Source organism: Aspergillus puulaauensis, chromosome 5, assembly GCF_016861865.1.
Source record: "Aspergillus puulaauensis MK2 DNA, chromosome 5, nearly complete sequence".
Classification (NCBI taxonomy): domain Eukaryota; kingdom Fungi; phylum Ascomycota; class Eurotiomycetes; order Eurotiales; family Aspergillaceae; genus Aspergillus; species Aspergillus puulaauensis.
Window position 1 is genome coordinate 3,151,711 of NC_054861.1, and position 22,966 is coordinate 3,174,676.

Consider the following 22,966-nt stretch of genomic DNA (forward strand, 5'->3'; position numbering starts at 1 on the left):
GATATGTATAATTCTGTACGCCAAAGGTTGCGCCCCGATTGCCTGGGACTGCAATGGTGCCAAACAGCGCGCTGCCTGTCTCAGGGTACTGATGGTGTGATTTGTTGGAGTAGCTTCGGAGAGCACTGAGCCGCCATGTGCGTCCTCCGCTGGAACCGAGGGTCTTTTCACAGAGTAGGCTAATACTACAAAGTGATTTCGGTGAGTTTCGTTTTCGAATGTGTCCACGTTGACGAATGCCGATCCATTCATGGCTCGAGAGTCGGGCAATCCAAATACCCATTGCAGATTAATGCATCCAGCCAATCATGTTTTGTCTGACGCCTCGCCATCAGATCCCGCTCCCGCTGCTACCTGGGGTACTCCAATATTAGGCTCATCGGGCGTTTGAGACGAAGCTGTCAAGTTGGTGTTTAGCTCGCTCACTTGGCGTTCTAGCTCAGCGTTAGTGAGGGATTTAACTTGAATTTGCGCGTTTCACCAGTGACCAGTAGCACTAGGCAGGGGCCAGACAATAATAATAATAATAACAATTAATAAATCACGCACCTAATTCTCGAACACGCTGCCGTAGTATCTGGTTCTCTCTTGCGAGAGCCGTGGCTTCGGCTTGGTAGAAGCTACTTTCGTCTCGGCTACCCCGCCGTCCCTCACCGGGGGTCGGGACCCACTCTGAAGTGTCCGGGCCACGGGATAAGTCGGCCGGGCGGAGGCTAGGAGAGTATGCCTGACTTGGACGACGACTTGACAAAGAAGAGGTCAACTGAGTTGAAGTTCTGCTGCCAGCCGTAGAGAGTGCTGCAGCTGGGGGGAAAGATGACGTTGCGCGCTCCGAGGAAAGAGGAGCGTCGTCAATTGCAGATTGCTGGTGCTGCTGTTCAAGGTGCTGAAGCCGAACCTGTTGGGACCGGATAGTTTGTAGAAGCCGGTTCTAGAACGGCAAAATATGAGAATGAGATTATGTTTATCATCGGTAAGGATGAAGGGAGATCGGGATGTCTTACCACTTGCGCTTCCTGTTCTTGTTCAAGCTCCTGATGCAGCTCCCCAAGTGAAGGAGTGCGCTGATGATGGGGATCACCCGTACCAATAACGGGACTACCGCCGAGGTTGGAGGGGCTGGAGTTGCGAAGCCCGTGGCCGATGGAAGACCGATGATCAGAGGGCGACGGGATATCTACGCCACCCGACTCACTATAGCTATTATTGCTACTGTTGAGGTTCAGGTTTCCAGACCGGCGGCGCTCTGACATGGTTATTGGGTGATGGCGGCGCGGCAGGTCAGTGATCGTGGTGTTACTGTTGTAGTAGTGGTTGTTACCGTTGTTGTGGGTTGGGTTTGAAGAGCCAGCCGAAGAAACCGGGAGAGGCTGGGTGGGAGCTAGAGCGTCCAATAGACTGGAGAGTGTGCGTCGTTGGCGTGGGGAAGCAGATGCCGAGCGAGATGGGGGTAGAGAATTGATGTCCGGAGACATCGTTGAAAGCAAACCGATCCCTGTCAGACAATCCCAGCTTCACAGATAGTTCGAAAACAGGCAATGAGAATAGTTGCAAGATGGGGATGATGATAACGGATGGCCAAGCTAGCTGTAAACAGACAGTCTTGGTCTTCTCGTGGTCTGACTGAACTGGAGGGATCCTCGAAAGCAGAAGGCGGTCGGTCATCCGGGTGTGGTAATTCTATCTATTTTGGGACTAGCGTTATCTCCTCAAATCCGGAAACAGCCGAACATGACGGCTGCACACACTATCACACGTGATTCACAACACCACACGTGATTCTCATCTCCCCCCTTTTTCGCTGGCCCGTGGGGACAGACAGCTCAGCGTTGGTTGAAATTCTCAGAGTCAGAACCCCCGGCCGGTGGATCTGTGGATTGTGGAATGCCGGGGATTTCAAAGTTACATCCAACGTGGGAAGAATCTGGAGACGATCGGATGCATCTTTGAATCTCATCGTTTGGGCCTAGTGGTTTGTTGGGAAAAATACAAGCAATGCGTCCTTCTGGGATGATGCGCTGCCCAGACGCATCAAAGCTTGGGTTACCCTAGGTCTGATCCTCGACATGGTTCATCTTGGCTTTTGTGGCTGGTCTTATGAGGGCCTTAGCGCGTGCTTAATCCTACAGTCTTGCGCCAAGTGCCTTGGGAACACCGGAAAGAGTGACTGGATAAGCATTCTGCTACCAGGGGTCTCGTGTTCTTCGAAATGTGTTGACGCCGGACGGCTAAAACGGATGTGTTGCGGATTAAGTTACCACCGGCGAAACTGCGCTTCTGCAGGCTGTTTATTATGGGGATTCGGGGAATTCATCGAATTATTCTGCTGGGATCTGGAGAATGGAGATTAGGATGGTCCCATGGAGAAATCCCCACAATCCCGTCAAAAGAAAAATTCTGCTCCGCGGGACCAGGGTTGCAGTCGGCAAACCGTCTTGGTCTTCGCCGACTGTGCTGTGCAGAAAGAGAAATAGTAAATAATAACCAGTTCTTTGCTAAGCCCACGCCAAGGAAAAGAAGCAAAAGCGAAGGATCGTGTCTACGGAGTAAGCAGGGATTTGACGTCATCGCACCGCGGCGCCGCAAGACTCTACTCCGTACGGAGTGTATCCTGTGGTTTTGGCCTTGAGCTTCCAGAAAACTGGAAGTTGGGAAGAAGTCAGGACAGGAGAGGCCCGAGAGGCTATTACCTCAGGCAATCCACTAAAGCTAGTCGCCACAACGCAGCGGCCCAACAAGGGCAAAGCATAAGATAATGGATCCATCAAGCCAGAGCGATTTTGACTTTGGCCCTGGAGGCCAAGTCCGACCGCTCCTCGGGATCTGTGACGCCCAGCTTTAGGCATCCCGACACTCCTTGCGTCGTACCACCGACCATGCTCTGTTGACTGACAGTTTGACGCCGTGACGGCAATGCGCTGCATGTCATGCTGTGAGATTATTGGCGGATCCCCCTTCCCATGAAACCATTCCACCCCCTCGAGTGATAATATCTGGCGAGTTGCTCAATGCCGGAGTCTAGTCCCGCCGGGCCAGGGTTGGTGGTCGGCCTTCCCGATCCGGCTGCTATGGAAGATTCCGGCCTAGAACAGAACAGGACTGGAAAAGCCACCGCAATTTCAAGATGCAGACTGCAGACCAGTGGACGAACGCGGTAGCTTGTTAAACCCCCAATGCCTTTGGGGTACGTCAGGATGCGCAACGTCAGCAACATGAGGGGGAGAAAAGGAAAGAATGGTCGCCCAAAGGAACAGATCTTCATTGGGCGGTTTGGTGCATGGAATCGACTAAGGACTCGAGGAAGATCGTCATGATAATCGCTCAGGGCGAAGTCAAAGTTGAAGTTGGCAAGGCAGAGTGTTTGGCCTGGAGTCCGGCGGGGAGCCCTGGTCACTGAGGGGATCCAGAAGGTCGCATTCGACGATTTCTGGGTCCAGCCAACGGCCTTGCCCGTTCCTTCCCTTCTGGGAGCTCCTGCCAGACTTGCCCCCGGAATCACGATGGTGACAGGCCGGAGCTCACTCTCCCTCTTTCCAGTTTTCTTCTGGTTCCATCTTGGTCCCATCTTTCTTGCTCTTAGCCTTATTCTCGCGCATTCTTTTACCTTGCCCTCCCCCAACTTTTTCCCTTTATCTTCCCCGTCTTTCCTACCCATCCCCTCCTCTCCTTTTGCTTTCGTCGACCTCCACTATCCGTGATCATTTGTCTTTCTTTTCCTCACCTCACCGCTGATCCTTGCCTCAGCCTCGTCTCTCTGTGTTACCATCCCCCCGTCAGTGTCGTGGTGAGTTATTTCAGTTCTTATTATAGCAGTTTGGCCAACGGATTCTCCTCTCGTGTTGCTGCCGCATAGCCTTTCCTTATCTTACCCTCCGGTGTGGCTTCCAAAATTCAACGCTAATTCGAACAGTGGTGCTTCAGCCAACATGGCGCCAATCTCAGAGAAGGAGATCGAAACCACGCAGAAAACGCGTGAACCTGAGGCGTCGTCGTCGTCTCAGGACGACGCAATTGAGAAGGTCGCGGCTGACCTCGAGAAGTCTCAGCTTCCTCGTGACCATCTAGCTGGCACTACCATGGACCAATTGGAGAACAAGCCTACCGACGAGAAGATCGAGTTGACTGAAGATGACTGCTATAACCAGCTCGGTTATGCCTTCCCTAGCTGGAAGAAGTGGATGATCATTACCGTCATCTTCCTTGTTCAGGTTTCCATGAACTTCAACACCAGTCTTTACTCTAATGCTCTTGGTGGCATCTCGGAGGAGTTCGGTGTGAGTTTGCAGGCTGCCCGTTGTGGTGCAATGATCTTCCTAGTCCTGTATGCATTTGGTTGCGAGTTGTGGGCACCATGGAGTGAGGAGCTTGGCCGCAAACCTATCCTGCAGGCGAGTCTGTTTCTTGTCAATATCTGGCAGCTTCCTGTGGCAATTGCACCCAACTTCGCCTCGATCATGGTAGGCCGTGCCCTAGGTGGTCTTAGCTCAGCTGGTGGTTCAGTTACTCTTGGTATGATTGCAGACCTTTGGGAATCAGATGACCAGCAGTATGCTGTTGCATGTGTTGTTTTCTCTTCTGTTGGCGGCTCGGTTATCGGCCCTGTTGTCGGAGGGTTTGTTGAAGAATTCTTGCCCTGGCGGTGGAATATCTGGATCCAGCTTATCTTCGGAGGCTTTGTCCAGATTGCACACTTCCTCCTGGTCCCGGAGACCCGAACTACGATTCTTATGGACCGCATTGCGAAGAAGATGAGGGAGAGTGGTGAAAATCCCAATATCTACGGCCCCAACGAACTCGTCCCTTACCGCGAGCGCTTTTCAATGCGGGAAATCCTTATAACCTGGATCCGCCCCTTCAAGATGTTCTTGACTGAGCCGATTGTCTTGACCCTTTCGCTCTTGAGTGGTTTCAGTGACGCCCTGATTTTCATGTTCATCCAGTCCTTTGGCTTGGTTTATGAACAATGGGGTTTTGGCAAGATCGCCCTTGGATTGTCGTTCCTCCCGATCCTTGTTGGCTATTTTATCGCGTGGTTCTCATTTGTCCCCGCCATCAAGAGGAACGCCAAGGAGAGACGTGAAAACCCTGAGGACGAACATACCCAGTATGAATCCCGTCTCTGGTGGTTGCTCTATACCGCTCCTTGTCTACCGATTGGTTTGATTGGGTTCGCTTGGACTAGCATGGGCCCCCCTGTTCACTGGATAGGTACTATGGTTTTCTCTGCCATTGTCGGTATCGCCAATTACAGCATCTACATGGCAACCATCGATTATATGATCTGTGCATATGGACCATACTCAGCTTCAGCCACAGGAGGAAACGGTTGGGCGAGAGATTTCCTTGCTGGTGTTCTTACAATTCCTGCAACACCTTTCTTCCAAAGTAAGTGATATTTCTGAGTTATCGGGCACGAGCGACCTAATATTAACCTACTTAACAGATATCGGCGGCAAACATCACCTGGAATATGCGTCTACCATCCTGTGTAAGTTGTTCTTAACACCCCACGAAATTCGACCAAAATACTAACCATATTAGTCTGCATCTCGTTCCTCTTGGTCATTGCGGTCTACGTCATTTATTGGTACGGCCCGACACTCCGCAAGCGGTCGCCCTTTGCCCAACAGTTGTCCGACGCAAAGGCTGAACTGCAGACGCACGGTGGCCCTGGCCGGCTGTCTCGTGTCCCAACGTCTTCGAGAGCGAATTCTTTTGCACGATCGCAACAAAACCTGCGCATTCGCCAAACCATGGGAAGCCGACAGAACAGTTTTGCGGCGTCTCGTCCCACATCACGCAATGCATCTGCGAGACAGAGCTTTTCTGCGGAAGTATGACGGCCCTGAACGAGCGTGACGGTAATGATGAATGAAAATTGAATGCTGTCAGATGGATCCGAAAATTAAGGCAAACTTACCATGTTCTGCCTCATTATCTAAACTGGCTGTTGTGTGGTTGATATGATCCATGCAACTTTTTCGTCTACACTTTTTTCGGCTTCTCTCTCTATCTGGGATGGGAAAGCCTTTGTTCCATATTTATTTCATTTCGTCTCATGTCTTTTCTCTCAAAGCAGCTGTTGCTTCCAGCATTTCATTTTGCGGACCGGTACGGCTTCATGGTACTTGCAGATATTGCTTGGTACTCCATCGGTGCTTCGTAGCTCAGTTCTTTGACCTGTGATTTAGTGTTGCTCCGGTGGTTTCGATTCATTTTGTGTTTCTCCCAGATACCGGCAATGGTTCGATTGTACTGTGGCGCATAGCGAAATGATAATTGCATCATGGTTCTCGATACTTAAGTGTTTGCATTACGTATATTAATTGCAGTAAACTACTAAGTAGTGAAAGTATTTATCTGTGTGATAAGTAAAGTATGACTTGGGGTGATGCAGCTCTCGTCGTTGATAGAGTAGGTGAGGGTCATGTGACACAAGGCGCATGAGAGCGCTCTCCGCGTCATTGGAAGAAGCTCTGCTCTGCATCCTGCACCTGGACAGTCCAAATCACCCCAATCATGAACCCCGCACTCAGACGTTGTCAGCGCTTTCGGAAGTTGTCATTTAGCCTGCGTCCAGCTCGCAGTCACCAATACTCGGTTGCATTTCAACCTCGAAATTTGCGACCAGGCCTTTCGAGCACTGTTTACTGCCAAACACATCCAATCAGCAGGATTTCACTCCGCAAAGCCTCAACTATGGCTTCTGAGCCTCAATTTGCCGAGGGAATCAATGCCGAGCAGCTGCGTCCATTTCTAAATGAATTGCAGGGCGAAGGGTGGGGTTTGGATGAAGATAAAATTGGCATCAAGAAAACCTTTTATTTCCGGTCATACTTCAAGGCTGTGGTGGGTTCAAGTTTCGAAATATCCTCATTTCCCGGCAAGGGCTGACATGTGGACTTGATTTCGATCGGCGATAGAGTTTTGTGAACGCAATCGCATCACAAAGCTCCACAAAGAAGCACCATGCCACGATGACAATAGTATGTCGCTATTCGCCCAATCAGCATAGATAGTGAAGATCTTTGCGCGCTGACAATGGACTACAGAGATTCGGGTCAGTTGATGTCCACTGGACTACTCACTACCCTCGAGGCCTGACCGATAAGGACGTTTCGATGGCGCGGTTCTGTGAGCAGGCGGCAGAGTTGATGGGCGCCGTGCAAGAAGGGCAGGGCCTGAGGTGTGGGCCGGGGGCGTAATATGTGCAGCCACAGCCACAATTGAGCCAATAATAGCCTAAACTAATGCTTCGTACACTGTTATTATTAGTTATTTTGTCGGTGATATCAACTGTGTCTGTTTATTTGTATTTATGTGCAAAGTCCGGGGGGGAAGCGTTGCGGAGACAGCATCCGATGAGTCAGGTGGCGACTCATGGTCGACACCTCGTGGTTGACGGTTGACGATCACAGCTTCGAGAAGTGTTCTGCAATCCAGCTGCACCCAAACTGTCGCCCCGGCACTCCGGGATGACAGAATGACAGGTGAACTCTGAAGTTCGAAGCGCGTGGTAGTGTGCGAGTCCGAGTCTTCGAGCGTCAAGGCAGGTGGAACTCCTGATGTGGTGAACGACCTTGTGGCTGGTGCTGATCCCCCCTTTCACAGACGATCCACGAGGATGGAGGAAGCCAGACCTCCAGCTCCAGCACCGTCCTCGGTCTCATTGGCTTGGATGGGAGGAACCAAATTACTGTCACCAACTAACACAGACTAAGACTCTCAACGGAAAACCGTTATTCAAAGTGGAGCCGGGCAGAGCTGATTCAGGGGTTTCGCCAAAAGACCAAAACAACAATGAAGCTTGAGAAAGTGGGCTCGAGTCTCCATCCCCCTGACCTCATCTCGAACACCAACAAATCGAAACGCGGTTTCTTGCGTCCGATGAATCGATGACTCCCACTATAGATCTTGCTCTGCAACGCCCGCGGTCCCACGGTTCTCAAAGGATCCGGGTGAGGTTCGCGAACAGTTTCAAAACTTGATCTCAAACAACCCTAAGTAATTTAGTCTCATTCTAGTTGGCACCCTGCAGTGGATAGGATTGGGCACCTCTTGGTAATCTCAGCACAAAGAACAGACCAGTCATTTCATTTCCGGCCCTCCAGAGCGGCCGATTTTTCCTTGTCACGCCGCACTCACGCATCCTCCTCCTCATCCTCGTCCTGTCATCCTCTTTCTCTCCTTCGACCTTCTTCCCGTCGCTGTTTTGTTTTTCCCCCTTCATCTTCTCTCTCGCCCCCGTCACACGAAACAATGATGACAATGGGTTTGTTGAAGACTGGCGTGTAATCGAACCGGCCCTCGATACGGAGTACTTCAGATCGCGTCCCAGAACCCACGTTTTATTGCATCGTGCACGTTCCTTTTCCAGAAGGCCTCCGATCCGGCACGCATGAGCCTCGAAATTTCAAACCAAACAGGTTTCAACTGTCCTTAATTTTCTTTATTTACTTTTTCCATCTTTCAAGTCACTCCCTCAGTATACCTTTTACCTTGTATATTTTTACTCTCAGTGCCGTTGCCGCCACGAAATATATGATCGCTCCTGGAATGTTGTTACTCAAATGAATCATCCAGTCTTCCTCGGCTCTCGTTACAGAACCTCGCAAGTCACAACCACTCCCTCCATTGTTTCACGGCCATACATTACACAACTATCGTCATATGTTGTGCGAAATCAACATCGATATATATTCTTCCCAATCCCGTCGTGCCTCTTGAAATAATCTCCGCCGCTGGGTTTTGGTGTCAGTTGGAGGAGAGAAGCAAAACGACAAAGCGATGTCCTTCAATATCAACAACTCCTCTCGGCCTTCTGTCAGCGAGCGCAGGGGTCAGCGATTACCGCCCCTACAAGTACAGACAAACTTCGGCCACCCTACCTCCCAGGTAGTCAACGTCGCATCTCCGCTTACGCAACGTCAACGGCCATCAGATTTGGAAAACGGCAAGGCAGAACGGGTTCCCTTACAGCCGGCACGTGTTAAGCGGCACTCTTCCAGGTCTAGTCTCCGCAATATTTTTAGTCGCGAAAAGCCCGCTCGGAAGTCAACCGACACTAAACTTTCAGGCATCGAGGAGGACCGTGAGTTGCCGGTAAGCCAGGCATCATCTGAACCAGCAGCACCATTATCTCCGCCACAAACATCCTCTATTACACCGCGGACTACCATGACTTCCACTCCCGCTCCGGACACGCCATCCCAGGCGACGAACACACCTCAATCGAAGTTGCAAGCGAAGTATAGAACGAAGACCGACGGAGAAGCCCAACCGCCTGCCGCCGAAGATGCAACGTGGAAGCCGCCTCCACTATTTAAAGCTTATCCGCAAGGGTTGAAACATACTACTCTTCCAGCCCCAGTCTTATCAGGCGATTCCATAATGCGACTACATGCCACTCACAAGGCAAGAGGGGCGAGTCTTCGGGACAATGACAAGCAACCCAACCAACCGGCAAATGAAGAGCCTTCAGAAGAATTGACAGCGCGAAAGAAGAAACTTGAAAAGGAAAATCAAAAGTACCTACGTGCTCTGTCTGACAACATTGGGAACGGTGAATGGACCCAAAAAATTTATATCATTGCGACATCCGGGTATATTCTGCAGTTCTCTGGCGAGGGCAAGCACGACCGGTCACCGGAAAAAATGCTTCTTCTTGGACCGAAGTCTGTAGCATTTGCCAGCGATGCAATTCCGGGCAAGCATTGGGTGCTGCAGGTATCCCAGGGTTCTGAGGAGGACAGTAGCACAAATTCTCCCGAAACGCCTAGGCCTCGATTCTCACGGTTTGGGTTCCACAGGTCCCACGCCCGGCGAATGGCGCGGAATTTGCTGCTTGTGTTCAACGACCCGGACGAAATGAGCTCCTGGCTATTGGCTGTTCGTGCACAAATCGAGGCCCGTGGCGGCAAAAAATACGTGTCCGAAAAGGTGTATGACGAGGGCATGGAGAGTCAGCTGCGGCCCACGCCGAGCATGCGACAGATGGTCAAAAAGGATCCCAACAGATTCTCAGCTGTCTACCTCCAGCCACGGCAATCAATGACCTTCGAGGACAAGGAGTCGAGTGCTGGTGACCAGTCTCACCGGAGCTCCTATATTTCGCTCCATCGCCGGTCAATGATTATGCAACCAGCCCCCGAATCTCGTTCAGGGTCGGTGTCTACATCGCATACGGACGTCATGTCCAACCCCGAAGAACCAGGACGCTTTTATTCTGCTCTTGGGTCACCTCACCTTCCAAATGGCAGTGTCATTTCGGAGACAGCATCATCCGTAACCGGGCCGACTAGCCCGACGTTCTCAACTCCAAGAAAACGACAGTCGATGTTCCTGCCTCATGTGACGAGTTCGGAAGTTGCCGAGATACCTCGAGCACAGTCGACGGTTCCTGATGCACATTTTCGAAGCGCATCACCCCCGGCACCTAACTTCAGTGTACCCCTCTTCAGCAAGAGATTTGCAGCTCGACAAGATATTCCACAGGTCCCTCATTTACCGCTCATCAATGGTGATAATCAACGGGATGATACTTCAATAGACACCATATCAATATTCTCATCCCCACCGCAATCTCCAAATCGGGATGGATTCAATGTACCAGTTGAGGCTCGCGACCAGCGCCGGCCAATAAATCGACACGAGCAAATCAAAAAACAACTCCGTTCATCGAATTCGGAGGATGCGCTTGGGAACATGAGTCGGGAACGAGACCGCAGCCGTCTTCGATATTCGCAATTGCCGGAGCATATTGCGATGCCATCTGGCCCATCCAACTCGTCGCGCCCTATTGCCCCAGTCAATGGCAAACCAATTGTACCTACCGCTGCGTTGCACCCTCCCAAAACGTCTGGTGAAGCCACTCGTCGTGATCAGCCAAGCAGGTCCGATCCAGCAAGCCGACCTTCATCTCTGGTCATGTCACGACGGAAGAGTCTTAACGGACTCGTCATCGGACCTCCAGCCGCGCCTCCGCCAAACTGCCCCTTACCAAAGATTCCATCAGCCTTTGTCGAGGCGTCTCAGCAACCTGCGTGGCCTGAGAACTCCCCGCCAATATCCCCCATTAAAGATTCTGGAAAGGCTCTAGACGCGGTCACCCCCATAGCGGCCAAGCATGGCCATTATCCACGGACGGCACGAAGGGTCACGTCCCGCCAGATGGACAACATGATATAACCCGAGCCTATATAATTAGCAAGGTTAAACGCCCTCGGGTACCTCTAAACGATCTCATCTCTTTCTCCTCGCTGAATCCCATTTCGTCACGACTCGGATAAAATCACATAGCATGCATATCTGCAGCGACTTAGCGTTCACTCATATCCATTCCTTTCCTCGAATCCTCTTTTCTTCTTGTCGTTATTTCTCGCATTATACCACATTTCTAATTCCTGTCTCATATCTCTACGTTCACTCATTTGATATGTTGTGAGCGATCCATTCCCTCTTCGAGATATCCCACGCTGTATGCGTTTGCTGTGTTTTTGGTTTTGCATTTCAACATTTGCATTTTATAGGGAATTGTGTACTATATATATTCATGTTCAGTTCTTTTTGGTCTTTTAGGGACTGGTGATTGAGGTGCAATGATAGACGTGGCCAATAGATCGAAATGCAATTGCAGTTCAATTTTGACAACGAATATTGTACAAGATATGATATTAGATACCAGGATTAGACAGTCCCTGTTGCCAACACATAACCTCCATCAACAACAATCGTCTGCCCATTCAAATACTGGTTCGCAACTGTGAACAACACCGTACTTGCCATATCCTCATCCTTGCCCGGCCTCCCCGCCGGAACCTTTTTCTCATACTTCTCCTTCGGAATCGCACTCTTCTGCTTCTCGTCGCTCTCTCCGGCCGTCATCTCACTCGGAAACACGCCGGGCGCGATGTTATTCACCCTAATCCTCAAATTCGAGCTGGCAATCTCATGCGCCAGCATTTTAGTCAAATGAATTGTCGCGGCCTTGGACGCATTATACGCGAAATGATGCTGTGACGCCTTAATTATCCCCGAGATCGACGAAATATTCACAACGGTACTCGACCAGCCCTTCTCAACATCCGATCCCTTCTGTAGCAGCGACAGAAATGCTGTAGTCGTGAAGAAACACTGCACCACATTCGTCCGGTACGTCTTATCCCACTCCTCCATGTTGCTCGATGGATCCTCGAATAGCGCCTTGCGGAGCTTCTCCGGGTCCTCGTGCTCAACCGTCTGCGTAGCACTACTCACCCCGGCATTGTTCACCAGGATCGAGAGATACTTCTCCCTCGACCCGATCTCCTTGACGAGCTTGTCGATGGACTTTTTATCCGTAACGTCTGCGGTGATGGGGATGATTTGGCCATCCACATTGGAATTGTAAAGGTCTGCAACCCGGTCGAGCTTCTCCTCTGTTCGACCGGTGATGTAAACCTTTGCGCCGTTCTTCGCGAGTGCTTGTGTGGCCATCAGCCCGATTCCGGACCCGCCGCCTGTGACCAGCGCGATCTTGTTTTTCACGCTGAAGAGGTTCTCGAGTTTGAAGTGCTCGTTGCTGGATTTTGCGGCCATTTTGGCTTTTGTTTTGGATGTGACGGGGCGGGTGCTGTTGTTATTAGAGTAGTAAATTGGGAGGTTTGCTTTGTGTAGATTGTATACAGAGGGAATGGAGTAAGGAAGAGGGTTTGTTGTTTGGATAAGAGGGTTGCACGGCCTTGGTGATTTGAATAGGGAGCGAAGCATAGCTATGTGCTATTGCAAAGTAAGATTTAGAGATGGCGGTTGGTTGATTGATGGTTTTATAATGGTTGAGTGAGGTGGGTGTGGTTGTGTATGGCCTCAGGGTGACGTACCCATCAATATAGAATGGACCTGCCCAGAACAATCCAGTTCTGGGACGAATACGGCTAAGTAGACGTGGAAGATCGGATGAATCAGCGTTGATAGTAAAGTTTTAACGTTGTGACTCCAGTTCTGTGGTTTACCGTCATTGCGATGTCACTTTCGTGCTATATATCCGTACCAATCCCAGCTTCAGGCTGTCTGATATCTTGGATCAATAACTAGTATATGAACTACCACGGTCTAAAGTCATTTTATCTTGAGGTTTGATTTAATGCAATTTTGAACAGTCGCTTGGGTTTTAATACTTCTGGAATGGATTTGGTGTGCGAAGTATATATATAGATGACGTCATTAGTATTTATCAGTGGATCGAGCGCACGATTGAGAAAGAATTCTACAGAGTAGTTTACCGAGAGGTCTTTGGCTCAATTCAAGTTGTCCTATCGATTTGTGATCGGTTTTCTTTTGCAATGGGGGCTGGACGGGAGGTATCGGCAGATGGAAATCAACAGTTTTGGTCCGTTTTGATGATTCGTGCCTGAGGAATCAAATGATGGATACAGTCATTGATTACAGCAAATATATACCGCCACATTGTTGGATTATTGGAGTATACCTACTCGTTACTACTCCCAGGAGCACTAGTGGATTATTCCAAGACTATCCCGAGAGAGTATACTGCGAAGGTATCGGTTGTGGAAGGAGTAGTGGACGGCCGTATCACCATGGCCATCGCTCCTTCTCATTAATTGCAAGAGGGAATGGCTATAATGGGAAGGAGCTACCGATGCCACGGGTCTGCAGGGATCCAGCCAACGCTTAGGGCTCAGTATTAGGCGCTCTTACCCATTTGGGCAATAGGATGTGATATCCATCCGATTATGATGGAAGGTACGATGGAGTCTCTGGCAGGATAGGAAGCTGCAGTGGTTACTGGGATCCTCGCAGAGAAATGATGGATCATTGTTTCAGGGCTATAGCAATCGCAGGAGCAAGACAGAGACATCCATGGTAATTCCCGAAGTTCATCCATAATTAGCTACCCGAACGAGCGACCAATGAGAAGATAATAATCAACTTTACTACTGGAGTCTCGAACTTCATAAGGCTGAGCACTGAGTACTTACTTTCTTCGGTGAATGCTTAGCAGGATTCACACGCTAGTTGTCCGGCCATATTCTTGTCAGACACAGGGGCTGATGTTTTGTGGCTTGCGAGGTTGTAAATTTGGGATGCTCCTCTATGCGTGGTGGATAGTGACTGGGTGCTGATATGCATAGTGACATGTCACAGATGGGCTGGAACCCAGAGTATGGAAGAGCTTGTTTACATTCCAGGTCGTCTTGTCCATGTCTGCCATAAGGCTGGGGTTCATAGTGACGGCCTGGCCAATCAGGCGAGGGTGGAGACGATAAAAATACATCTACATTATGAATGCTTTAATCTATTTTAAGCGAATTCACAGTCCTCACAGTGTCCGACAGGCCGGAATGTCGACAGGGAAAACTTCTGCTGTGGACAGAAAGCTGCCCAAAGTAACTCTGGGATACCACCATGTCTCTCACGTAACCAGGCTGCAGATTCTGCTGCAGTTAGGCGACCTTGACGCTTCAAGCAGCCTTCCCCACACTAAATCGGCAGCAAAGCATGCACCGTTCGTCCAAAAATAAGCATGTCTTACAGTGTCGTCCGATACCCGAGTTGGAGTCTGCACTGCCCGCCTGTCTGTATCCGACTCTGTCAGCCGATGCGCCGATCATTCATCTATCCAGTCCAAATGTCTCACTCGGCACGGATCGCTTCGATCTGCCATTGCTCTGGTTTCGTCTGCTGCTGGGCGCCCCCCCGCTCCTGTTCTATTCTCACGGCCAACTTGTGACGTCGCACGGTTAGGCGGACTGTGAGCTTGCAGCCACAGCTGTCTAGGCCATGATGGATGACTGAATGCTACGCTGCAAGCCGGCAGTTGGCCGGAATAGAGCTGTGAATGTATTCGCTGATAGAGGGAAAACGACAATATAAATACCCTCATCTGCCCGTACCAAATCCATCATCATCAACAACATCACGTTTCTACACCCAGATACAGCTACAGCTCCAGCTCCGACTCCAACAAAACAAACAACTTTGCCAAAATGAAGTTCTCAACCACTCTTCTCTCTCTCCTCCCCGCAGCCCTCACCCTTGCTGCCCCATCGGGTCTCGAGCGTCGCCAGTCTTCCGGTTCCTCTAGCCTCTCCTACGACCCCCGCTATGACGTCGGGGGAACCTCCCTCAACGATGTTTCCTGCTCTACCGGTGACTTCGGTCTGATCACTGAGGGCTTCACCGACTTCCAATCCCTCCCAACCTTCCCGCTCATCGGAGGCACACCTACCATCGCCGGATTCAACAGCCCGCAATGCGGTGCTTGCTACGAGGTCTCATACACCTCCGCCACCGGCGCCAGCAACTCGATCACTATAATTGGCATTGACGCCTCTCCCGGTGGTTTCAACGTTGGCCAGCAGGCCATGGACACGCTGACCGGAAACCGCGCTGTGGAACTCGGCCGTGTCGATGTTACTTGGACCCAGGTTGGCCGGGACCGCTGTGGATTGACTCCTCGCAAGTAGAGAGAGATAGGTCCTTCATCGGTACGGCTCTGAGATTGCATTGCATTGCATGACTACATTCCCATATACCTTGGGAATGTGGTGAGATATCATGAAAAACTAGGATTATGTCGGGATGTTCAGCATTTTTTACGAAGTACTTCAGCCACACTCCTTAATAATTGGTTAATAATTAGACTTGCATTATCTGGGATCTCTCTCTCTCTTGTAAACCTGTAATCGAGTACACGGACTGAAATACTGAGCCAATACTACGTCCGTACTAAACAAAGTCTTTGAGTTCCACAGTGGGAATGTCTTATTTGCATAGAACAGGTGTACCAACCGGCTTACCCGTATGATTCCTTTCCGGCAGTAAGCACACGGCGATTGCGATTCCCGTACAGCGCGTTCCGGTACACACGGACTTCGGAGGATATCCAAGTATCACATCCCAGGTCCAGTTCTGCAAATGGCTGATTGATTTGAATAAATTGTAGATCCGTGGACGGCCCTCGGCCATAGATATCACTGTTCATGCTGTTCCCTCGCAAAACTGCTACACATGCTTATCGAATCAGGCCGGAGTTTGGGTAGGCTTTAGAGCAGGCAGCAGGGAAACGGATGGCTCGTTGTTTAGTCAGAGGATGGCATTTTTTAAATTCATTATACAGTGGTCATGTCTATGATATAGTACTAAGAGCGGCATCTATTATAATACCCCCAGCATCTCCTCTACTCGTCCAAACTTCTCCCGGATCTTGCCATTCTGTGATCCCCGCTCGCGCTCAGCCCGGTCTATCCGTTCCCAGTCCTCCCAGCTCGTTGCACGAACGCCGAGTTGTTCAGCCTCGGCGCGGACGCCCTCCCATCCAAGGCCTGTTCTTTCGTGGGAGGCGTTGAGCAATGAGCTGCCGCTCTTTGATAGATCAGCTGCGATTGCGTCTGCTGTGCTAAATGCATCGGTCATCGTTGTGGCTATGACACCGGTTGGTCCGCGCTTGACCCAACCCGCACAGTATAGCCCTGGTAGGTGGGAAATCACGGATCCATCTGGGAGTTTGTCATGGGTCCCAGCTTCTGTAGTCAAAGGGACAGTGACCCGGCCGAAGCCATCGTTCGGAATTACTCCGCGGCTGTCGTCGAACGGCACCTCTAGGTCCCCTAGTCCGGGTAAAGGAAGAGATTTATACCCAACGCTGCGGAAAAATGTATTGGCGGGAAGATTGACTTTCGCCTCTTTGCCGCTGGAAAGGTACTTTGTTGTAACCTTTGAGCTTGGGGAGAATGGATTCTCAGGGTCGAGCTCGTTGCGGTGGCAGCGTACATGGGACAAGCGGTACGGAGCAACGGGGGACCAGTTAAGGCACTCCGGTGACAATAGGAAATCAAGAGACCACGACTTGGTGGCCGTGGTAGGATCATTGGTGGATCCCTTGGCAAGAAGCTGGATTAGCCGTTTCTGGGCTCTGGGAAGAGCCGAAATGAAATCTTCCGGTGGAAATAGCTCTCGACGAATAGGTTCAAATGATACACCTGGAAGCTGTAGCAGCTCGCGAACTTCTTTTATAGTGAAAGACGCCTATTAAAAAAAGGTTAGGATAGCCCATAGTTGAAACAAGGATATTGAACGCACTTGCAAAGGGCCTCTACGCCCTACTACCCGGACTCGATTAATCTTACTGCGAGATAGCGCTTCCAAGGCATAATCGGCGATATCAGTCTGACGAAGGCGATCCACATCGGACAGCAATATCCGAGCCACGTCCAATGCGACGTTCCCTTGGCCGATAATCACCGCATCCCCTCCCGCGGTAAGGTCCGGGGCAAGATCTCGATGCTCCGGTAGGCCGTTATACCATCCAACAAACTCTCGCGCAGAGTATACGCTGCGCAATGCATCTTCTCCTTGTATTCCAAGTCTCTTATCCTTCGGTGCACCGTACGCGAATAGAATGGCGTCGTAGTGGGGTTTGAGCACTTGAAGAGGTAGGGTTTCCCCCAACTCCACATTTCCGATGAAATTGAAGCGTGGAGATTCTGCAACTTCGGTGAATTTCTCTTCACAGTTCTAAGATCTCAGTATCAGCTTTCTATGGAATTCCCCGCCGCAGCTATCTCGGCATTACAAACCTTGACTTCCGGGTGGTCCGGAGCTACTCCGTACCGCGCCAGGCCGAACGGTACGGGCAGCTTCTCATACATGTCAACCACCGCATCATCAACCTTGCTCAACAGACGGTATGCTGCGTAAAAACCAGCCGGGCCTGAGCCTACAATGGCTACTCGGAAGGGTCGGCCGGCTTGGACCGCTTGGCTGATATTACGGCGTTGTAACCGTGATTGAGGGAAGGCCCGGCGGGTCGCAGGGCGCAACGGCTGTGAAAAGCGAACGGTGCATTGCGCACATATATATGGCGCCCGTGTGAAGCCCATCTCGTACGATGTCGAAGTAACTGAAGAATAGAAACCGAGGTAGTGACTCAAATGAGGGTACACGTGACCCTTATCGATAGCCCGCTCTATCGCCGCATCTGTTATCGGTTGCTGGGGCGACCACGTGAGCCGGATGTTGACACTTCCTATTCGAGTTCAGCCTCATCCCCGTCAACTGTGACTATTGTCTGGTTCAAAGTCTCCGTCTCTCCACTCGAACCTGTTGTCTGTAGAGAACCCGTGGTGCATGCACGAGTGGTCGGGGATTTAGGAACGTTCTCAGCCCATGCCCGTTCTCTCATCTACACCGTCTCTATCTGCATCCGCCTTTTGAGTAGGACCATTCCATCCTCATTCTTCCATTCTTTCCAGAATCGATTCTTTGCCTGTGCACATTCCGCTCCTTCCCCCGCAGTCGCGTGGGTGAAGGCATTCTTTGCTGAAGATCTCTCGCTGCGACCATGGGGAATTCATCTCCTCCGTTCCTTTACGGCCACCCTGATGCCTTCAGCTTCAAGGGCCCGACAGACAATGCTTTCAATCCGAAAGCCGTGACGCAGTCGAGCTGGACTCGGCCACCGCCTAAAAAGAAGCAGAAAGGACCATTGGTTAATTTCAACCGACATCCAGACTCGGTATGTCACTATAGATCTCTTTGAACGACAGCTGAATCCACGCTAACAGGGACAATGGTGTAGTACTGCAATATTCCCGATGGCCGCTCACGCTGGACTCCAATGAGCCCAAGGACAAAGGGAAAGGTCCTTTATGGTCGGAGGATACAACTCGGTCTACGGGTTCTTTCGTTGATTGGCGCCCTTGGCTCCTTATTCTGCGCCATCGTCATCCAGAATATCGCGACATCTATTGTATGGATTATTCGGGTCGCGGTGAGTCGAGAATACCATGGTGTCAGTTGGAGCTTCTACTGACTTAGTCAAGCCCGCGATAGCAATTCTTCACACTGTTTATGGCATCTACCACCTAAGCCGCTCCCCAGTTACCAGGCCTCCGGGCTCGCAAGCCAGTTACATGCTGTTCGCCTCAACGCTAGACTTGGGTCTAATTCCCTTCTATGTGTTTACGGCTTATTTGGGATATAAAGAGTTTAATGCCGAGGCGTCATACAGTTGGAAGACGCTCTTGAGCTCTGATCCCGAGGTCATCATCAAGATTGCACAGTCGACATTTTATCTTGCGGTCATCAATGGAGGAATTCACTTAATATCTCTTGTTATATCCGCTTTCCTCTTCAACATCTTCCGCCAGATTACGCGCCTACCTCCGGACCTCAACCCCCTAGAAGACAACTTGACGGCCCGTCCTCATAAGAGGACTAAATCGGAGATTGCTGAGAAACATGCCAGCAGTTCTACCCTCGATTCCACTCACACAGTTGCGCAGCCCCTGATTAGTGCACCTCGCACGATTCCGTTTACGCACACGAGGGCTAGATCTTCAGAGGACAATACACTGCGCCCTCCTGTCGACATGTCCAAACAAAGGGGCGGCTCGCAAACTTCTATACCACAAATGCCCTTCCAGTACAGAGAAAATACCCTCGAGGAAACGTACGAGATACCGCTGCACGACACGGATTTTGAAGCCCGTCCTACCTCTTCAATCCCCTCTAGTACCCCAATGCGTCAGCCGTCTCCAGAAGTACCCACTCGATCTCAATGTGTTAGCCCTGCCTCAGACAACTGGGTTGCGTACTCGTCACGCTCGGCCTCTCTGGCTGATGACGCCAAAAATGAGGGGCAAGCTCAACGTGAACCATCATCCGTTTACAGCAGATCGGAAACACCCGCATCTGCAAATGGCGTGGTCGACTGGATGGGAATTGCTCAGAAATATGGATGGGATATCGGCGAAACCATATCGGAAGATGTTCGTGGCGAGTACGAGTCTTTGGCTATGCATGAATACTATGGAAACGAGGAAGATAACCATAATGTGCGCAAAAATGGACTATACGACCATGACGAGGGTGACGAGCATGATATTGGGGATCACCGCATTGATATCTACCAGGATCATGGAGATAGCGACGATGAATATACATCGAACGCCCTCAAGGTCAATCCTCTTGGACTGAACCCGCCAACTCCTCAGCCTATCCTCGATTCTTCAAACCAGCCTCAAAGAACACCTAGTCGTATGGTCCTCGGTGATATTCCTAACCTATCCCCAACACCGCCCACGCACAAAGTACCCCCTCTCGAGCGCCCCGAGAAAGATGGACAGTTCTACGGCGAACCAGATGTAATGGCTACTACGGGTGCTAACTTGAAGTCCGGCAAGAAAACCAAGTCTTCTAAACGCAAGACCAATAAGCAAAATTCATATGGCGCCCTTAAGCAGCGCGATGAAGACAGCGCAAAGGACCATGAGACTTTTCCCGCTACTGAGCCTAGTGTGGCCGAGGGAGACCGCAAGGGCCGTGTTGTGAGTAACTCGGGCGCGAACTTTGGTCGTCGTGTGGCTCAAAGATCAGATTTGTCTTACGGAAATTATATCGCGAACCTAGGTGTTGGAAGAAGACGCGATGTTAGCGGAAAGATGGCCGAGGAGGGCCGAGGCGGTATCGAAAGCCCTAAGACCGGCAATTCCACGCCCAGGGCTGCTGGATGGGCTCGCTTTGCTGGACTATGATATGCGATACCCAGGTCTCGATTTGACTAAATGGAAGGAATGCTGGAAGAAAACAACCTTTTATGGACTTGCATGTGACATCGGAATAATGTGTTGGATGAAGGATGGGATGTTCATGATGTTGGATGGGATAGGATAGGATGGGTGGGATGGAATTCGGATCTTCATTTGTGATACTCACTTGCCATTTTGTGCTGAACTGTTTGGAGTAAATTAGGGCTGATAGCTTAGGAATAAATACCATGGTACCTACGGGCTTTTCTACCGGAATTGATCGGGCTGTAGCATAAGTATATATTAAGAATAGTGTCATTGTCAGGCACAGCTGTTAAGATGGTACCCCTTCATACTCCCAACCCTGAATAACTCTCTTGTTCCTCCTCGAGTTCCGCCGATTGGCATTACATTTGACGAACAATGTCAAAGCGGCAATTATGCAAATAACTATACCAGCAACAGCAGCAACCAAGACCGTGCGTCTTTCAAGTTGGTCCGGATCCGATGTATAAGGGCATTTGGCTTCAGAGCCACCAGTTACCCAGCAGGTTTCCGTATCGATGGAATTGAAATCGATCCAAACCTCGCGCTTGAGCGGGTCGGAAGATGCAGGGTCAACCAGTTCTGGTGACAGAGAAAGCAAATGGCGGAACAGATATGTGTTTTCGAGACCTGTGCGGGGCACTGAGAATTCCCTGTGAGCTGAGCAAGCGTCGTCGTATGCGTCGTCGTATGTAAAGGCGTTTGTGGAGAGAGCCCAGCCGAATGGTTGGTTGTCTATGCGACAGGCGGCGCGGTGCGTTTCGCTGCAGTTTGCGGTGCGCCATCGTCCGTCGAGGGTGAGATCCATGACGGCGCAACGTTTGTCGTCCGATTCGGCGGAATCGAGGTCGGAAATCCGTGCTGCAGGCTGGCCTGAGGCCCACGCCCATGAGGATGATAGAGTAAGGTTGCGGTATGGATCCGGTTTGTCGTCCGCAGTGAGGCCGAACAGGGTATGGTTCAGGGTGGCGGTCATTCCACATTGTGTGAGGTTCACGACTAGGTCCGACACATTTAGAAGGGACGCATCGCTGAAGCTTTGCGGAATGGGGATATGGTCTGCTATTGCCCAGGATGCGTTGGCTTTGGACACATCGGTTGTATTTGGATCGTATAGACAGCCAGTATCTAGACTGCCATCATCGCCTGCGCTGACGGGCACGATAGAAGTCAGATAACCGGGAGGAAATATAACATCATTTTCTTGCGAGAGATCATAACTGCTAAGCTGAGGATCAATAGAGCCATATTCAACCAACAGCCGTTTTTCGGCTGCCAATTGAACGTATTTCATACTAGGCCACCCATCTGGCGTGCTTTGTACACCACCAGGGTCTTTCTCAATGGTATAATATTCAACGATGGGTTTATACGTCTCGTCAACTTCATACCAAGATTCATTCAGGTTACGGCGATCGTTAGACAGATCGGAGGGGCCATAAATGTATGATCCGAGCTGTTCATCCAATATGGAACTGACACGATGCGTTTTGGCTGGAAGATGTCCGCTATCAACAAACGAAGCGGGAGAACCCGGAGAAGCGGGTTCGGCGGCGGCATGGAGGTTGAAGGACAGGTATCTCGTATACATAACCAGATCGGTATCGGTATACCGGAAGTAATCGCGGAAAATATCTAACACATCCACTAGGTCCAGCCCATCCGAGCATTTATAGGGCCCAAGGTCATAAAGTATATCTCCCGTGGACTCATCCGGCTCCACCGTGACCGTACCTTGAGCAACCTCTGCAGTTGCGGTTGCAGTTGGAGAAGCGCCAGGGGTCGTTGTCACAACCAGAAAACCTTTGGGAATCGAGACTGGGCATAGTATCCAACGCGAATGGTCCGGCGACCAATACAGATCGACGTTGAAACGCCGGTAGCCGATAGCAAGCAGGTTAGATAGGCATTTTCCACCCGCAGTCCGCCCGAACTTGTTGTCGCCAAAGCACGCTGCCCGGAGAGATATAGCCGAAGTAGTGACAAAGTTGATAGGAACCTGACCAGCTACATCTCGTTCGCTCTGGAGGAGAAAATTAGCATAAGCAGTGTTCGCATCGCATTCGTAAGACTGACCAGAAGGACAGTGGCCCAGGACGCATTCAAGAGGGAATCATCCGGATCAAACTTCAGGGACATGAAGATGCAGAATATTGGATATGCAGGGAGGCTTGTGCTGTATGCACGGCATAAGACCACCCCATTAGCATTACTTAATGATGCATGATAGAGGGCGAAAGTCCGAGGTGTGGCTGTAAGGGCTCACTAGCCTGGTGAATTCATGCGGAGGCTTGCCAAGGCGGTGAGTGGGATTCCCTTCATGTCCCTCTTATCTGGCCACTTCGTTTATGACCACCTCACCCTCAGCCTTACACGACTCTCCCTCGTCCTCC

General features: G+C 50.7%; 9 protein-coding genes across 9 annotated transcripts; 5 read left to right on the forward strand and 4 right to left on the reverse strand.

Annotated features, from left to right (window-relative positions):
• Positions 1 to 306: 306 nt before the first annotated feature.
• On the reverse strand, positions 307 to 1,475 carry APUU_51204A (uncharacterized protein; the record flags this gene model as incomplete). The annotated part of the gene is made up of 3 exons (XM_041706287.1): positions 307 to 434; positions 550 to 931; positions 1,005 to 1,475. The coding sequence occupies 3 exons, from the start codon at positions 1,473 to 1,475 to the stop codon at positions 307 to 309; spliced, it is 981 nt and encodes a 326-aa protein (XP_041558687.1).
• A 2,451-nt stretch (positions 1,476 to 3,926) lies between these two features.
• APUU_51205S (putative MFS multidrug transporter) lies at positions 3,927 to 5,840 on the forward strand (the record flags this gene model as incomplete). Its single annotated transcript, XM_041706288.1, has 3 exons — positions 3,927 to 5,385; positions 5,444 to 5,488; positions 5,542 to 5,840. The coding sequence occupies 3 exons, from the start codon at positions 3,927 to 3,929 to the stop codon at positions 5,838 to 5,840; spliced, it is 1,803 nt and encodes a 600-aa protein (XP_041558688.1).
• Positions 5,841 to 6,519: 679 nt separating this feature from the next.
• Positions 6,520 to 7,205, forward strand: APUU_51206S (4a-hydroxytetrahydrobiopterin dehydratase; the record flags this gene model as incomplete). Its single annotated transcript, XM_041706289.1, has 3 exons — positions 6,520 to 6,849; positions 6,924 to 6,986; positions 7,053 to 7,205. 3 exons carry the CDS (start codon positions 6,520 to 6,522, stop codon positions 7,203 to 7,205), a joined length of 546 nt encoding a protein of 181 aa, XP_041558689.1.
• Positions 7,206 to 8,787: 1,582 nt separating this feature from the next.
• Positions 8,788 to 11,187, forward strand: APUU_51207S (peptidase family M20/M25/M40 protein; the record flags this gene model as incomplete). The annotated part of the gene is made up of 1 exon (XM_041706290.1): positions 8,788 to 11,187. One exon carries the CDS (start codon positions 8,788 to 8,790, stop codon positions 11,185 to 11,187), a length of 2,400 nt encoding a protein of 799 aa, XP_041558690.1.
• A 498-nt stretch (positions 11,188 to 11,685) lies between these two features.
• Positions 11,686 to 12,747, reverse strand: APUU_51208A (SDR family NAD(P)-dependent oxidoreductase; the record flags this gene model as incomplete). The annotated part of the gene is made up of 1 exon (XM_041706291.1): positions 11,686 to 12,747. The coding sequence occupies one exon, from the start codon at positions 12,745 to 12,747 to the stop codon at positions 11,686 to 11,688; it is 1,062 nt and encodes a 353-aa protein (XP_041558691.1).
• Positions 12,748 to 14,984: 2,237 nt separating this feature from the next.
• aspf13 (allergenic cerato-platanin Asp F13) lies at positions 14,985 to 15,464 on the forward strand (the record flags this gene model as incomplete). Its single annotated transcript, XM_041706292.1, has 1 exon — positions 14,985 to 15,464. The coding sequence occupies one exon, from the start codon at positions 14,985 to 14,987 to the stop codon at positions 15,462 to 15,464; it is 480 nt and encodes a 159-aa protein (XP_041558692.1).
• A 691-nt stretch (positions 15,465 to 16,155) lies between these two features.
• Positions 16,156 to 17,879, reverse strand: ARH1 (NADPH-adrenodoxin reductase; the record flags this gene model as incomplete). The annotated part of the gene is made up of 3 exons (XM_041706293.1): positions 16,156 to 17,025; positions 17,080 to 17,514; positions 17,577 to 17,879. 3 exons carry the CDS (start codon positions 17,877 to 17,879, stop codon positions 16,156 to 16,158), a joined length of 1,608 nt encoding a protein of 535 aa, XP_041558693.1.
• A 461-nt stretch (positions 17,880 to 18,340) lies between these two features.
• On the forward strand, positions 18,341 to 20,534 carry APUU_51211S (uncharacterized protein; the record flags this gene model as incomplete). The annotated part of the gene is made up of 3 exons (XM_041706294.1): positions 18,341 to 18,514; positions 18,578 to 18,769; positions 18,822 to 20,534. The coding sequence occupies 3 exons, from the start codon at positions 18,341 to 18,343 to the stop codon at positions 20,532 to 20,534; spliced, it is 2,079 nt and encodes a 692-aa protein (XP_041558694.1).
• Positions 20,535 to 20,862: 328 nt separating this feature from the next.
• On the reverse strand, positions 20,863 to 22,712 carry APUU_51212A (Lectin C-type domain protein; the record flags this gene model as incomplete). The annotated part of the gene is made up of 2 exons (XM_041706295.1): positions 20,863 to 22,596; positions 22,650 to 22,712. 2 exons carry the CDS (start codon positions 22,710 to 22,712, stop codon positions 20,863 to 20,865), a joined length of 1,797 nt encoding a protein of 598 aa, XP_041558695.1.
• Between the last annotated feature and the right edge of the window lie 254 nt (positions 22,713 to 22,966).